The sequence below is a fragment of the Armigeres subalbatus genome, chromosome 1, assembly GCF_024139115.2.
Source record: "Armigeres subalbatus isolate Guangzhou_Male chromosome 1, GZ_Asu_2, whole genome shotgun sequence".
Classification (NCBI taxonomy): domain Eukaryota; kingdom Metazoa; phylum Arthropoda; class Insecta; order Diptera; family Culicidae; genus Armigeres; species Armigeres subalbatus.
In genome coordinates this window covers 30671123-30685323 of record NC_085139.1, presented here as the reverse complement: position 1 = coordinate 30685323, position 14201 = coordinate 30671123, and the positions used below count along the sequence as shown (strand labels likewise).

General features: G+C 39.0%; 1 protein-coding gene across 3 annotated transcripts in view; it reads left to right on the top strand.

Annotated features, from left to right (window-relative positions):
- Window positions 1–14201, top strand: part of LOC134223530 (lysM and putative peptidoglycan-binding domain-containing protein 1) — a 39809-nt gene that overhangs the window by 4708 nt on the left and 20900 nt on the right. For 2 of the 3 annotated variants that reach the window (XM_062702700.1, XM_062702718.1), the window contains exon 2: window positions 7876–8118. In XM_062702700.1, the coding sequence (XP_062558684.1) occupies window positions 7876–8118 (243 nt within the window). Of the gene's footprint in view, window positions 1–7331; window positions 7461–7669; window positions 8119–14201 lie in introns of those variants that run through there. The other variant, XM_062702709.1, reaches the window with a different exon arrangement.

Here is a 14201-nt window from a genome sequence, read left to right as displayed (position 1 = left end):
CTTTTTACTAACATCAACAAACAAAACTTACTAACTAAAATCACAAAACACAAAAAACAAATCAAATTATTTTTCTTTGCTTTGTTTTTGATGGGATGAATATGGGAGCTATGAAGTGTCGAACAGTTCTGTGGATTTTCTTCCATGTGAAAATCAATGCCTGTTTTTATTGAAGCACACAGGCATAATTTGTTTCTTGTTCAAACGATCAGGCACAAATTTGTGGAGGGCTTCTTCTTTTCTCCTCATTTTACTTTCTTCATTGTTTCTTTTCTCGTTTTTTATTTCTTCCTAAGTTTCATATTCCATGATTCCTCTTCTTTCTTAAGATTAATTAAGCATTTCAAATGCAGTGATGCATTACTTATGATTTATTTCAACATGTCAAAGTAGTGAAGCATCATTTTGGTCGTAAAAGGGCCTTTTTCCACTTTAAGTCAACCTTAATGGCTGGATTATTTGCAAGTATATATAGCTTCATGGTTACTTGGGCAAAGAATTTCCAATTGGTTTTTAAGGGGTATTGAGAGTTTATCATATGATTTCTACTGTCTGAGATGTCTTGTTTCTGATTCTTGATTTCTGATATCTTATCACTGAATTTCTGAATTCTGGTTCTAATTTCCAAATCCAATCCAATCCAATCTAAATCCAATCTAAATCCAACCCAAATCCAATCCAAATCCAATCCAATCCAAATCCAATCCAAATCCAATCCAAATCCAATCCAAATTCAATCTAAATCCAATCCAAATCCAATCCAAATCAAATCCAAACTCAATCCAAATCAAATCCAAATCCAATCCCAATCCAATCTCAATCCAATCCAAATCCAATCTCAATCCAATCCAAATCCAATCGAAATCCAATCCAAATCCAATCCAAATCCAAATCCAAATCCAATCCAAATCCAATCCAAATATAATCCAAACCAAATCCAATCCAATCCAAATCTAATCATATCCAAATCCAATCCAAATCCAATCCAAATACAATTCAAATTCAATCCAAATCCAATCCAAATCCAATCCAACCCAAATCTAATCTAATCCAAATACAATCCAAATCCAATCCAAATCCAATCCAAATTCTATCCAAATCCAATCCAAATCCAATCCAAATCTAATCCAAATCCAATCCAAATCCAATCCAAATCAAATCTAAATCCAATCCAAATCCAATCCAAACCCAATCCAAACCCAATCCAAATCCAATCCAAATCCAATCCAAATCCAATCCAAACCAATCCAAACCAATCCAAACCAATCCAAACCAATCCAAACCAATCCAAACCAATCCAAACCAATCCAAACCAATCCAAACCAATCCAAACCAATCCAAACCAATCCAAATCAAACCAAACCAATCCAAACCAATCCAAACCCAATCCAAACCAATCCAAACCAATCCAAACCAATCCAAACCAATCCAAACCAATCCAAACCAACCAAACCAACACAAACCAATCCAACCACCCAATCCAATTAAACCAATCCAAACCAATCCAAACCAACCAAATCCAATCCAAACCAATCCAAACCCAAACCAAACCAAACCAATCCAAACCAATCCAAACCAATCCAAACCAATCCAAACCAACCAAACCAATCCAAACCAATCCAAACCAATCCAAACCAAACCAAATCAAACCAATCCAACCAAACCAATCCAAACCAACTTAAACCAATCCAAACCAACTCAGTCCAATCCAAACCAACCAAACCAATCCAAACCAATCCAAACCAATCCAAACCAATCCAAACCAATCCAAACCAATCCAAACCAACCGCAATCCAATCCAAACCAATCCAAACCAACCAAACCAATCCAAACCAATCCAAACCAATCCAAACCAACCAAACCAATCCAAACCAATCCAAACCAATCCAAACCAATCCAAACCAACCAAACCAATCCAAACCAATCCAAACCAATCCAAACCAATCCAAACCAATCCAAACCAATCCAAACCAATCCAAACCAATCCAAACCAACCAAACCAATCCAAACCAATCCAAACCAATCCAAACCAACCAAACCAATCCAAACCAATCCAAACCAATCCAAACCAATCCAAATCCAAACCAAACCAATCCAACCAATCCAAACCAATCCAAACCAATCGCAATCAAACCAAACCAATCCAAATCTAATCCAAATCAAACCAAACCAACCCAATCCAATCCAACCAATCGCAATCCAATCCAAACTAATCCAAATCAAACCAAACCAATCCAAACCAATCCAAACCAATCCAAACCAATCCAAACCAATCCAAACCAATCCAAACCCAATCCAAACCAATCCAAACTAATCCAAACCAATCCAAACCAATCCAAACCAACACAAACCAATCCAAACCCAATCCAATCCAAACCAAACCAATCCAAACCAATCCAAACCAATCCAAACCAATCCAAACCAATCCAAACCAATCCAAACCAATCCAAACCAACAAAACCAATCCAAACCAATCCAAACCAATCCAAATCCAAACCAAACCAATCCAAACCAACCGAACCAATCCAAACCAATCCAAACCAATCCAAACCAATCCAAACCAATCCAAACCAACACAACCAACCAAACCAATCCAAACCAAACCAATCCAAACCAATCCAAACCAACCAAACCAATCCAAACCAATCCAAACCAACCAAACCAATCCAAACCAATCCAAACCAATCCAAACCAATCCAAACCAATCCAAACCAATCCAAACCAATCCAAACCAATCCAAACCAATCGCAATCCAATCCAAATCTAATCCAATCCAAACCAATCCAAACCAATCCAAACCAATCCAAACCAATCCAAACCAATCCAAACCAATCCAAACCAGTCCAAACCAATCCAAACCAATCCAAATCAAATCAAACCAAACCAATCCAAACCAATTTAAACCAACCAAACCAATCGCAACCAATCCAAACCAATCCAAACCAATCCAATCCAAATTTAATCCAAACCAATCCAAAGCCAATCCAAACCAATCGCAACCAATCCAAACCAATCCAAATCTAATCCAAATCAAACCAAACCAATCCAACCCAATCCAAACCAATCCAAACCAATCCAAACCAATCCAAACCAATCCAAACCAATCCAAACCAATCCAAACCAATCCAAACCAATCCAAACCAATCCAAACCAATCCAAACCAATCCAAACCATCCAAACCAATCCAAACCCCAAACCAATCCAAACCAATCCAACCAAACCAATCCAAACATAATCCCAAACCAACCAAACCAATCCAAACCAACCAAACCAATCCAAACCAATCCAAACCCATCAAACCAACCAAACCAATCCAAACCCCATCCAAACCAATCCAAACCAATCCAAACCAATCCAAATCGAACCAATCCAAACCAATCCAAATCTAATCCAAACCAATCCAAACCAATCCAAACCAATCCAAACCAACCAAACCAATCCAAACCAATCCAAAACCAAACCAAACCAATCCAAACCAATCCAACCAACCCAAACCAATCCAAACCAATCCAAACCAATCCAAACATAATCCAAACCAATCCAAACCAATCCAAACCAATCCAAACCAATCCAATCCAAACCAATCCAAACCCATCCAAACCAATCCAAACCAACCAAACCAATCCAAACCAATCCAAATTTAATCCAAACCAATCCAAACCAACAAAACCAACCAAACCAATCCAAACCAATCCAATCCAAACCAAACCAGTCCAATCCAAATCCAGTCCAATCCAAATCCAATCCAAATCCAAACTAAATCCAATCTTAATCCAATCCAAATCCAATTCAAATCCAATTTAAATCCAATCCAAATTCAATCCAAATCAAATCCAAATCTAATCCAAATCCAATCCAAATCTAATCCAAATCCAATCCAAATCTAATCCAAATCCAATCCAAATCCAATCTAAATCCAATCCAAATCCAATCCAAATCCAATTCAAATCCAATCCAAGTCCAATCCAAATTCAATCCAAATCCAATCCAAATCTAATCCAAATCCAATCCAAATCTAATCCAAATCCAATCCAAATCCAATCTCAATCCAATCCAAATCCAAATCCAATTCAAATCCAATTCAAATCCAATCCAAATTCAATCCAAATCTAATCCAAATCTAATCCAAATCCAATCCAAATCTAATCCAAATCCAATCCAAATCTAATCCATATCCAAACTAAATCCAATCTCAATCCAATCCAAATTCAATCCAAATCCAATTCAAATCCAATTCAAATCCAATCCAAATTCAATCCAAATCCAATCCAAATCTAATCCAAATCCAATCCAAATCTAATCCAAATCCAATCCAAATCCAATCTAAATCCAATCCAAATCCAATCCAAATTCAATCCAAATCCAATCCATATCCAATCTTAAACTATTCAAAATAATCCGAATCCAGTCTAAATCCAATCCAAATCCAAAACCATTTTAAATCCAATTCAAATTCAATCCAAATCCATTCTAAATCCAATCCAAATCCAAATCCATTCTAAATCCAATCCAAATCCAATCCAATCTAAATTTAATCCAAATTCAATCCAAATCCAATCCAAATCCAATCCCAGTCCAATCCAAGTCCATTCCAAATCCAAATCCAAACTAAATTCAATCCAAATTCAATGAAGGGGTATTTGATGATTTGTTCAATCTAACGCCTTCTCATTTTTATCCAATTGATAAGGATCAATGCATTTGGTACCTGTTAAGTCGCCAAAATATAGGATGCTGTCAGGTGGGTTGCTTATCCAAAAAGTTTGGGAACTTTTGATCCAAACAACATTATAGGAAACGGCTACTTGCCGAATCTCACATCTCTGGGGTTGAGCTCACGATCTTTAGATCAATAGCCCTTAACTCTTTATACGTCCAGATTGTTTTTTTGCCATTTTCACTTCTCACATTAAAGGCTTACCATTTTCATTTGGACGATTTCTCCTTGTATTCTAACTCAACTTGCATTCACTAGCACACCATCGGCACCAAGTGCATGTATTACAAATCAAACTAATATTTTTCTTTTATGATTTTGTCTTCCTGGGAAATTTTGTAGAAGGCACTAGCTTTCCAAGCCCCACAGATTCCGAAATATTCAACCTAACTGCCAATAGAATGAATTCCAAATTATGTTGAACACCCACTCGATGATTCTAATATTCTAGACAACTTTGTAGAAGACGCTAATTTTGCAAATCGCCTGATTTTTGTTTGTTTTACCCGCGATCGCTCGTCTTTATTTCTTCGCCTACCAACTAAATTGGCATTCTTTTTTTTGCCGATTCGTCTTGAAAGCTTGTCTAAATGGCTTACCATTATTTTTGCCATATCGTTTTCTTTTCACTGGCTTACCATTTTCTTTTGCCAGGCATGGCTTACCATAATTTTTTGCCATTTTTGTTGCCGGTTTGAGGCTTACAATTTATTTTGCTCCACATATTATGGCTCACCATTACTTTTTGTCATTTTATTTTCCAAATAAGGCTTTTTACCTTAATTTTTTTTCCCTTTTAGATTTTTTTTGACATATTGTACTGCGTTACCATTATTTTTTGCCTTATTTCTTTCCTTTTCAATCTCCTGCTAACTTATTATACCATTCGTGGGAGCCTCAATCCGTGTTTTCGCCTCAAGAAACGAACACTGAATGATCTTCATTTACTTTCTTTGTCCCCTTCTAACAATCTAGAATTCCATGTCAGCCTACTGTGATTCAATTTCAAATTTCTTCTCAATAGCTTCTTAGTATACTGGCATTTCAAATGCCTACTAAGATAGAATTTAAAATTCGTTTTCATTTTATTTTATTTAAATTCTATTTTATTTATCAATGTAACCAAAAACTGCAAATGCTTTTTGCAGGCTCACTTTATTCCCCACAGACCCTTTGACATTTTTGAGGACATTTTCGCGAATTTTTCGAGAGTATTTACTATACTGCCATTATACGCATAACTGTCCCATGTATATAGGAAATCCCAGCAAACATGGGACAAATATGCGTATGACGGCAGTATAGCGCATGTATGTAGTTCGGATCTCGAACTACGAATCTAGCAGTAAAACATTTTTGGAAATATGTCTGAAACACCGCCAAAAATTGAATTGTTGAATCATTTTTGATAGATGTTGTGTTGGTCTTGCTGGGTAGCAATAGCCATTCTTAAGCTATCAGTACACGGTTTGTCATAATGACAAATATTTGTCAAGTCAGCCTGATATCCATGTCGATTTCTAATCGGTATGATAGATGTCCGGATCAACTTGACAAATATTTGTCATTATGACAAACAGTGGACTGCGGGCTTTATGATGGGGGGATTTCTAAATTTCCGAACTGTCACTTTTAAATTTGATTTGATTTTAATTCGCGAATCGGACCAACTAAAAAATTAAATTTTGATGTGTGTATGAATTCAGACATGTCTGTATATCTGGCATCCCTGATTTGTTAAATCACACAGCAGTGCACGTTCATGAAACACTCTCGCGTGAGAATGGTACAATATTGACATTTCCCCTCCGGCACTCACTACACGCTAATAGATTTCATATCCAGATATTTTTCTATTATTAAGAATTACTTTTCGTCATTTGCCATTAAAACATTAGATTTTCAATTTCGTCCGATCTTAATTTCATTATGTCCATTTTAAAAAATAAAAATCTTGATATTTTTGTCAAGTTTTAAGCAACAACTTAAATTTTGCCTATCATGATCCCATCAAATTTGTTCGACGTACACATTGATCGTCGCGCTTTATTTGAGCGTGCATGTATTGCAATTTGCAACGAGAATTAGCATTGCAGACAACCTGCAAGCAACTTGCACAGGAACGAGCTGTCAAAATACATGCTGATGTGTCCATTTTAAACGTGTTAATCATCGGATTTACGTTAGTTTTGGTTCGATGTGTACATCGGGGCAGTGGTGCTAAAATGTTTTTCATTTTGTTTTGGGAACTGTTATCAAACAATTCCACTTATTTTCGCTTTATTTATTAGTTTCATCATGCTTTTCCTAGAAAAATGAACTCTCTATCACAATTATTGAATGTAGAGTAAAGCCTCATTGTATTTTGCTTAAATATCATGGCATATTATTACAACTTCGATTATAATATAATCTTCTTGAATGATAAAATGTACAGCAACACTGTATGCAAGATCTTTTGCAAGTTTGTTGCATCTTCATGCATTTGGCGATATCAACGCAAACTGCAATAATTCTCTCGTGAGTGCGGTCAATTTTTTTTTGCAGTTTGTGCTCTTTTTCACTTGCATTCAGCACTCGTTTATGACATTTTTGTATTATAAACGTCAACACCAAAGAAGAACGGATAAAAGTGGGTTGCGAAGTCAGAAAAGTGTCATGCAACGTGAGCAGTGGCAGCAATTTATCTTGTTCTTGAATTTTCCGAGCCAGTGAAAAGCGAAAAACACAAAACTGTGGTTCGGTAAAATATTAGTTACTATCGAAAGTCCAATTGGTGAATTTTTCGCAACAAACGGGTTCAGTTTTTGCAAAATTGTGCATGTGTAAAGTGCTTTGTTTACCAAATTAGGGGAGCTCCATATTTTCGTGGGAGTGATAGTGTTTTCACCCAACGACGAAGAAAAATTAATCAACTCTAATCTGGGCACATTCTTATCTATCCATCACCAGCCAGCAGCAGCCAATTCGCTTTAAGTGTCTATTCAGTGATTTTTTCTTCACTTTAACTAAACGCGATTCGAACACTATCCATTAACCACAACCATTAGAATAACCCCTTCAAAACGGAGCTTAAGGAAATAGCTAATGATTCTGCTTCCCGTTGCTATTCGTGGTCATCCGATGCTGGTCCTGGTGCGCTGCGCTCGTCTCGACAGTTCGTAAAGCTAGTCTCGGACGGTACCATGGAGGACGAAACGATATTCGGCGAGAAACAATCGATACGGGACTCGGCCCGTGCATTGAAGAAGTATGGCAGTATCTCTGGCGGGGGTGGCGGTGGCAGTGGGAGTGGTGTCGGCGGAAGTCGATCGCCGGCGCTCACAACGGAGGCGCTGATACGGCACGATGTGGACAGGACGGACACGCTGCAGGGGATCGCGCTGAAGTATGGGTGCAGTGTGAGTATTATTTCGCAATGTATTTACTTGAACATCATTATCCGCTCGGTCATTGATCTTGCACAGGTTGTTGCTGTTTGCAAAAGTTTCAAATATTATGTTGCCAGCTACGCTCCTTCAAGGTTCTTATTTTTGCTTTCAAACTTGTGGTCATGGATGTGATGGTTTCAATAAAATTCCACACATTGCTTATAATGGTTCCAAGAATTTTTCTTCTCCTTGCTTTTTGATTTTCTTCATCGGAAAAATGGATTCATAATTTGTCAACACGGTTCACCCGATACGAATACTCACGAAAATAGTAGTAGTCAGAAAATTGGTCTGGAGGGTTTTGCGTTTGATGAATCAAATTCAGTGTTTCATCTTTAAAAAAAAATGACTTTTAGTTGGATGATACAGATACGCATTTCTACCTTAAAACTATATGTACTCGTCTTCGGCGTCTCGTATTTGATTCGACAAATCGGGTTACACACTAACTCGTCTTGTAAGCAGGATACAACATTTCATTAATCAAAATAAAAAAAAAATAAAAGAAAAACAGATTAATCCACCTAGCGTTGGCGGTGCCTTTCTGGCGCATTATTAAAATGAGAAAAACACATAAGAGAAGTCAAATTTGCACTTGCGGAAAAAAGATTTTACTATTTCTTTTAATTTATATCTATTTGCAGTCATTTGAATGTATTGCTAGCTATAAAAAAGTCGATTGATATAGAACAGTCGATTGAGTCGATTGATATAGAACAGTGGTTCTCAACCTGGGGTACCTTTTTTCGGCCCCAGGGAGTACCTCGGATCAAAATGCGTAATGGCGGATATATTACAATTCCAATAAAACTGATTGATACAGTTTTGTTAATTGTATAATTTTAGATTCCAAAACTTTGTATTGCACATAAGAAGGTTGGCGATCAGTGTCAGCAACTGCAACCGGGGGTGTTGCGACGTTATTGGCCGTACCTGCTGCTACCAGAGCCGTAGCGTGGACGCTCAGCGCCCTTGGCGAAACCTTTATTGGGCGCCCCTCACTTACAAAAATAAAATATGTGTAGTATGTTTTATTTAGAGAACAGTTTGAACCTTACCTTCAACAGAAGAATGATTAACCCGTTTCGGTCTGACCTAGAAATCAAAATTGAAATAACCCGTGTAGGCTCATTTTTCGTCCGATTGCCATGAAATTTTCAGGGAAGAAGCGTCATCATGTCTATTTTTTGGTACATGACTTGATTTGACCATGGTGCCGATCCGGCCGGATTTATTAAGGGGGGGTCCTGGGTCAGATGCAGTCAAAAACGGGTCATTTTTTTAAAACCATTGATAAATGAACGAAAGTGACCAGAATGCTGATGCAAACGTGGTCAATCATCATTGACCAGCATTATAAGTTAGTTTTGATACATTTGAATCACCAGGACTTTGTTCCGGATGTTCCGGGAAGCTGGTTCCCTGGGGTATCCCTGGGGTGGTGGACACTTTTCAAGTGAACACAACCCAGTCTTGCGACATATCAAACTTCATGGTTTTGGAAGAGAATCCTAATAGATGAGTTTTTGGGAGGTTTTGGACACATTGGCCACATCCGGAAGTGTTCCCGGGATCCTGGTTCCCTCAAGGAAGTGTACAAATTTCGATTAGCACCGAAACCCATCTTGCGACATATCAAACTCCATGATTTTGAAAGACAAGCTCAATAGATGAGGTTTTGAGAGGTTTTGGACACAGTGGCCACGTTCGGAAGTGTTCCCGGGAGCCTGGTTCCCTCAGGGAAGTGGACAAATTTCGATTAGCATCAAAACCCATCTTGCGACATATCAAACTCCATGATTTTGAAAGAAACGCACAACACATGATTTTTTGAGAGGTTTTGGACACATTGGCCTCGTCCGTAAGTGTTCCCGGGATCCTGGTTCCCTCAAGGAAGCGGACAAATTTCGATTAGCACCGAAACCCATCTTGCGACATATCAAACTTCATGATTTTGGAAGACAAGCTCAATAGATGAGTTCTTGAGAGGTTTTGGACACATTGGCCACATCCGGAAGTTTTCCCGGGATCCTGGTTCCCTCAAGGAAGTGGACAAATTTCGATTAGCACCGAAACCCATCTTGCGAAATTTCAAACTCCATGATTTTGAAAGACAAGCTCAATAGATGAGTTTCTGAGAGGTTTTGGACACATTGGCCACATCCGGAAGTGTTCCCGGGATCCTGGTTCCCTCACGGAAGTGGACGAATTTCGATTAGCACCGAAACCCATCTTGCGACATATCAAACTTCATGATTTTGGAAGACAAGCTCAATAGATGAGTTTCTGAGAGGTTTTGGACAGAGTGGCCACGTTCGGAAATGTTCCCGAGAGCCTGGTTCCCTCAAGCAAGCGGACAAATTTCGATTAGCACCAAAACCCATCTTGCGACATTTCAAACTCCATGATTTTGAAAGACAAGCTCAATAGATGAGTTTTTGGGAGGTTTTGGACACATTGGCCACATCCGGAAGTTTTCCCGGGATCCTGGTTCCCTCAAGGAAAAGGACAAATTTCGATTAGCACCGAAACCCATCTTGCGACATATCAAACTCCATGATTTTGAAAGACAAGCTCAATAGATGAGGTTTTGAGAGGTTTTGGACACAGTGGCCACGTTCGGAAGTGTTCCCGGGAGCCTGGTTCCCTCAGGGAAGCGGACAAATTTCGATTAGCACCGAAACCCATCTTGCGACATATCAAACTTCATGATTTTGGAAGACAAGCTCAATAGATGAGTTTTTGGGAGGTTTTGGACACATTGGCCACATCCGGAAGTGTTCCCGGGATCCTGGTTCCCTCACGGAAGTGGACAAATTTCGATTAGTACCGAAACCCATCTTGCGACATATCAAACTCCATGATTTTGAAAGACAAGCTCAATAGATGAGTTTTTGAGAGGTTTTGGACACATTGGCCACATCCGGAAGTGTTCCCGGGATCCTAGTTCCCTCAAGTGGACAAATTTCGATTAGCACATCTTGCGACATTTCAAACTCCATGATTTTGAGACAAGCTCAATAGATGAGTTTTGCAGAGTGGTCACGTTCGGAAATGTTCCCGAGAGCCTGGTTCCCTCAAGCAAGCGGACAAATTTCGATTAGCACCGAAACCTATCTTGCGACATTTCAAACTCCATGATTTTGAAAGACAAGCTCAATAGATGAGTTTTTGGGAGGTTTTGGACACATTGGTCACATCCGGAAGTGTTCCCGGGATCCTGGTTCTCTCACGGAAGTGGACGAATTTCGATTAGCACCGAAACCCATCTTGCGACATATCAAAATCCATGATTTTGAAAGACAAGCTCAATAGATGAGTTTTTGAGAGGTTTTGTACACATTGGACATGTCCGGAAGTTTTCCCTGGAACCTGGTTCCCTCAGAGAAGTGGACAAATTTCGATTAGCACCGAAACCCATCTTGCGACATATCAAACTCCATGATTTTGAAAGACACGCACAACACATGATTTTTTGAAAGGTTTTGGACACATTGGCCTCGTCCGTAAGTGTTCCCGGGAGCCTGGTTCCCGCAGGGAAGCGGACAAATTTCGATTAGCACCGAAACCCATCTTGCGACATATAAAACTTCATGATTTTGAAAGACAAATTGAATACATGATTTTTTTTGAGATTTTGGCACATTGGCCACGACCGGAAGTGTTCTTGGGAACCTGGTTTCCTCAAGGAAGTAAACAAATTTAGATTAGTACCGAAACTCATCTTGTGACGTAACAAACTCCATGATTTTGAAAGTCAAGCAAAATAATGAAGTTTTGTATGTCGTAAGATGGGTTTTGGAGCCGATAGAAATTTGACCGCTTCGCTGAGAGAACCACGCTACGAGAAATACTCCCGGACGTGGCCAGTGTGTCCAAAATCTCTCAAAAATTCATGTATTGTGCTTGTCTTTCAAAATCATGGAGTTGGACATGCCCCAAAATGGGTTTCGGTGCTAATCGAAATTTGTCCGGTCCCCTGAGGGAATCAGGCTCCCGGGAACACTTCTGGATGTAGTAAATGTGTCCAAAACCTCTCAAAAACTCATCTATTGAGCTTGTCTTTCAAAATCATGGAGTTTGATATGTTTGATATGTCGCAAAAAGGGTTTCGGTGCTAATCAAAACTTGTCCGCTTCCCTGAGGGAACCAGGCTCCCGGGAACACTTTCGGACGTAATCAACGTGTCCGAAATCTCTCAAAAAATCATGTATTGTGCTTGTTTTTCAAAATCATGGAGTTTGATGTATCGCAAGATGGGTTTTGGTGCTAGGCAAGATTTGTCCACTTTCTTGGGGGAACCAAATTCCCGGGAATAATTCCGGATGTGGCCAATGTGTCCAAAACCTCTCAAGAACTCATCTATTGAAATTGTCTTCCAAAATCATGGAGTTTGATATGTCGCAAGATGGGTTTCGGTGCTAATCGAAATTTGTCCGCTTCCCTGAGGGAACCAGGCTCTAGGGAACACTTACGGACGAGGCCAATGTGCCCAAAACTTCTCAAAAAATCATGTGTTGTGCGTGTCTTTCAAAATCAAGGAGTTTGATATGTAGCAAGATGGGTTTCGGTGCTAATCAAAATTTGTCCACTTCCCTGAGGGAACCAGGCTCCCGGGAACACTTCCGAACGTGGCCAATGTGTCCAAAACCTCTCAAAAACTCATCTATTGAGCTTGTCTTTCAAAATCATGGAGTTTGATATGTCGCAAGATGGGTTTCGGTGCTAATCGAAATTTGTCCACTTCCTTGAGGAAACCAGGATCCCGGGAACACTTCCGGATGTGGCCAATGTGTCCAAAACCTCCCAAAAACTCATCTATTAGGATTCTCCTCCAAAACCTTGAAGTTTGATATGTCGCAAGACTGGGTTGTGTTCACTTGAAAAGTGTCCACCACCCCAGGGATACACCAGGGAACCAGGTTCCCGGAACATCCGGAACCATCTCCTGGTGATTCAAATGTATCAAAACTAACTTCTGATGCTGATCAATGATGATTTACCACGTTTGCATCAGCATTCTGGTCACTTTCGTTCATTTATCAATGGTTTTATAAAAATGACCCGTTTTTGACTGCATCTGACCCAGGACCCCCCCTTAATAAATCCGGCCGGATTGGCACCATGGTCAAATCAAGTCATGCACCAAAAAATAGACATGATGACGCTTCTTCCCTGAAAATTTCATGGCAATCGGACGAAAAATGAGCCTACACGGGTTATTTCAATTTTGATTTCTAGGTCAGACCGAAACGGGTTAAAAGGCTTGATTGTTCAAACATGCTTGCTAAATATTTAGAAAATTTCTAGCATTTTATTTTTATTTTACAAATCTGAAAGTCAAATCTGAAATGCATCGATCTATACTCTGAATCAAAACTTTGAATAATCGAATGTTTTTGGTGAAGCCCATGAGCCTTTTTAGACACCCTCACTTCGTATATATTCATAAACGGCTGAACATTGACAATTTCCGATCAAATATCAGTCAGTGAGTAAGTTAGATTTCATAAGCTAATAAATTACTGTAAAACTGAACATTTTAATTATGATTTCAACAATCACTCACAAATATCTGACCCCGACGTTAAACTGAGGGACAATTTTAGTGCCAAAAGTCATAGTCAAGACATAGTCAAGGCTGATCAGTGTTGTCCTACACTCAAGGCAAAAAATTCTGCTCTTTGATTTTACTCCATCTAAACGATTTTACAGTCTCAACTAAGTAAGTTCAACTAAGAAAAGGATATTTGGATTTTCTAAATGTCATGGCAAACTGTCAAAAAAATGCACTCCAGAGCCACAGAAGCGCGCGCTGAAAATACACTCCAGTGAAAACACTCCGGTGTATTTTCAGCGCGCGTGCTCCTGTGGCTCTGGAGTGCATTTTTTTGACAGTTTGCCATGACATTTAGAAAATTCAAATATCCTTCTATTAGTTGAACTTACTTAGTTGAGACTATAAAATCGTTTAGATGGAGTAAAATCAAAGAGCAGAATTTGTTGCCCTGAGTGTACTGCCGTTATACGCATAACTGTCCCATGTATATAGG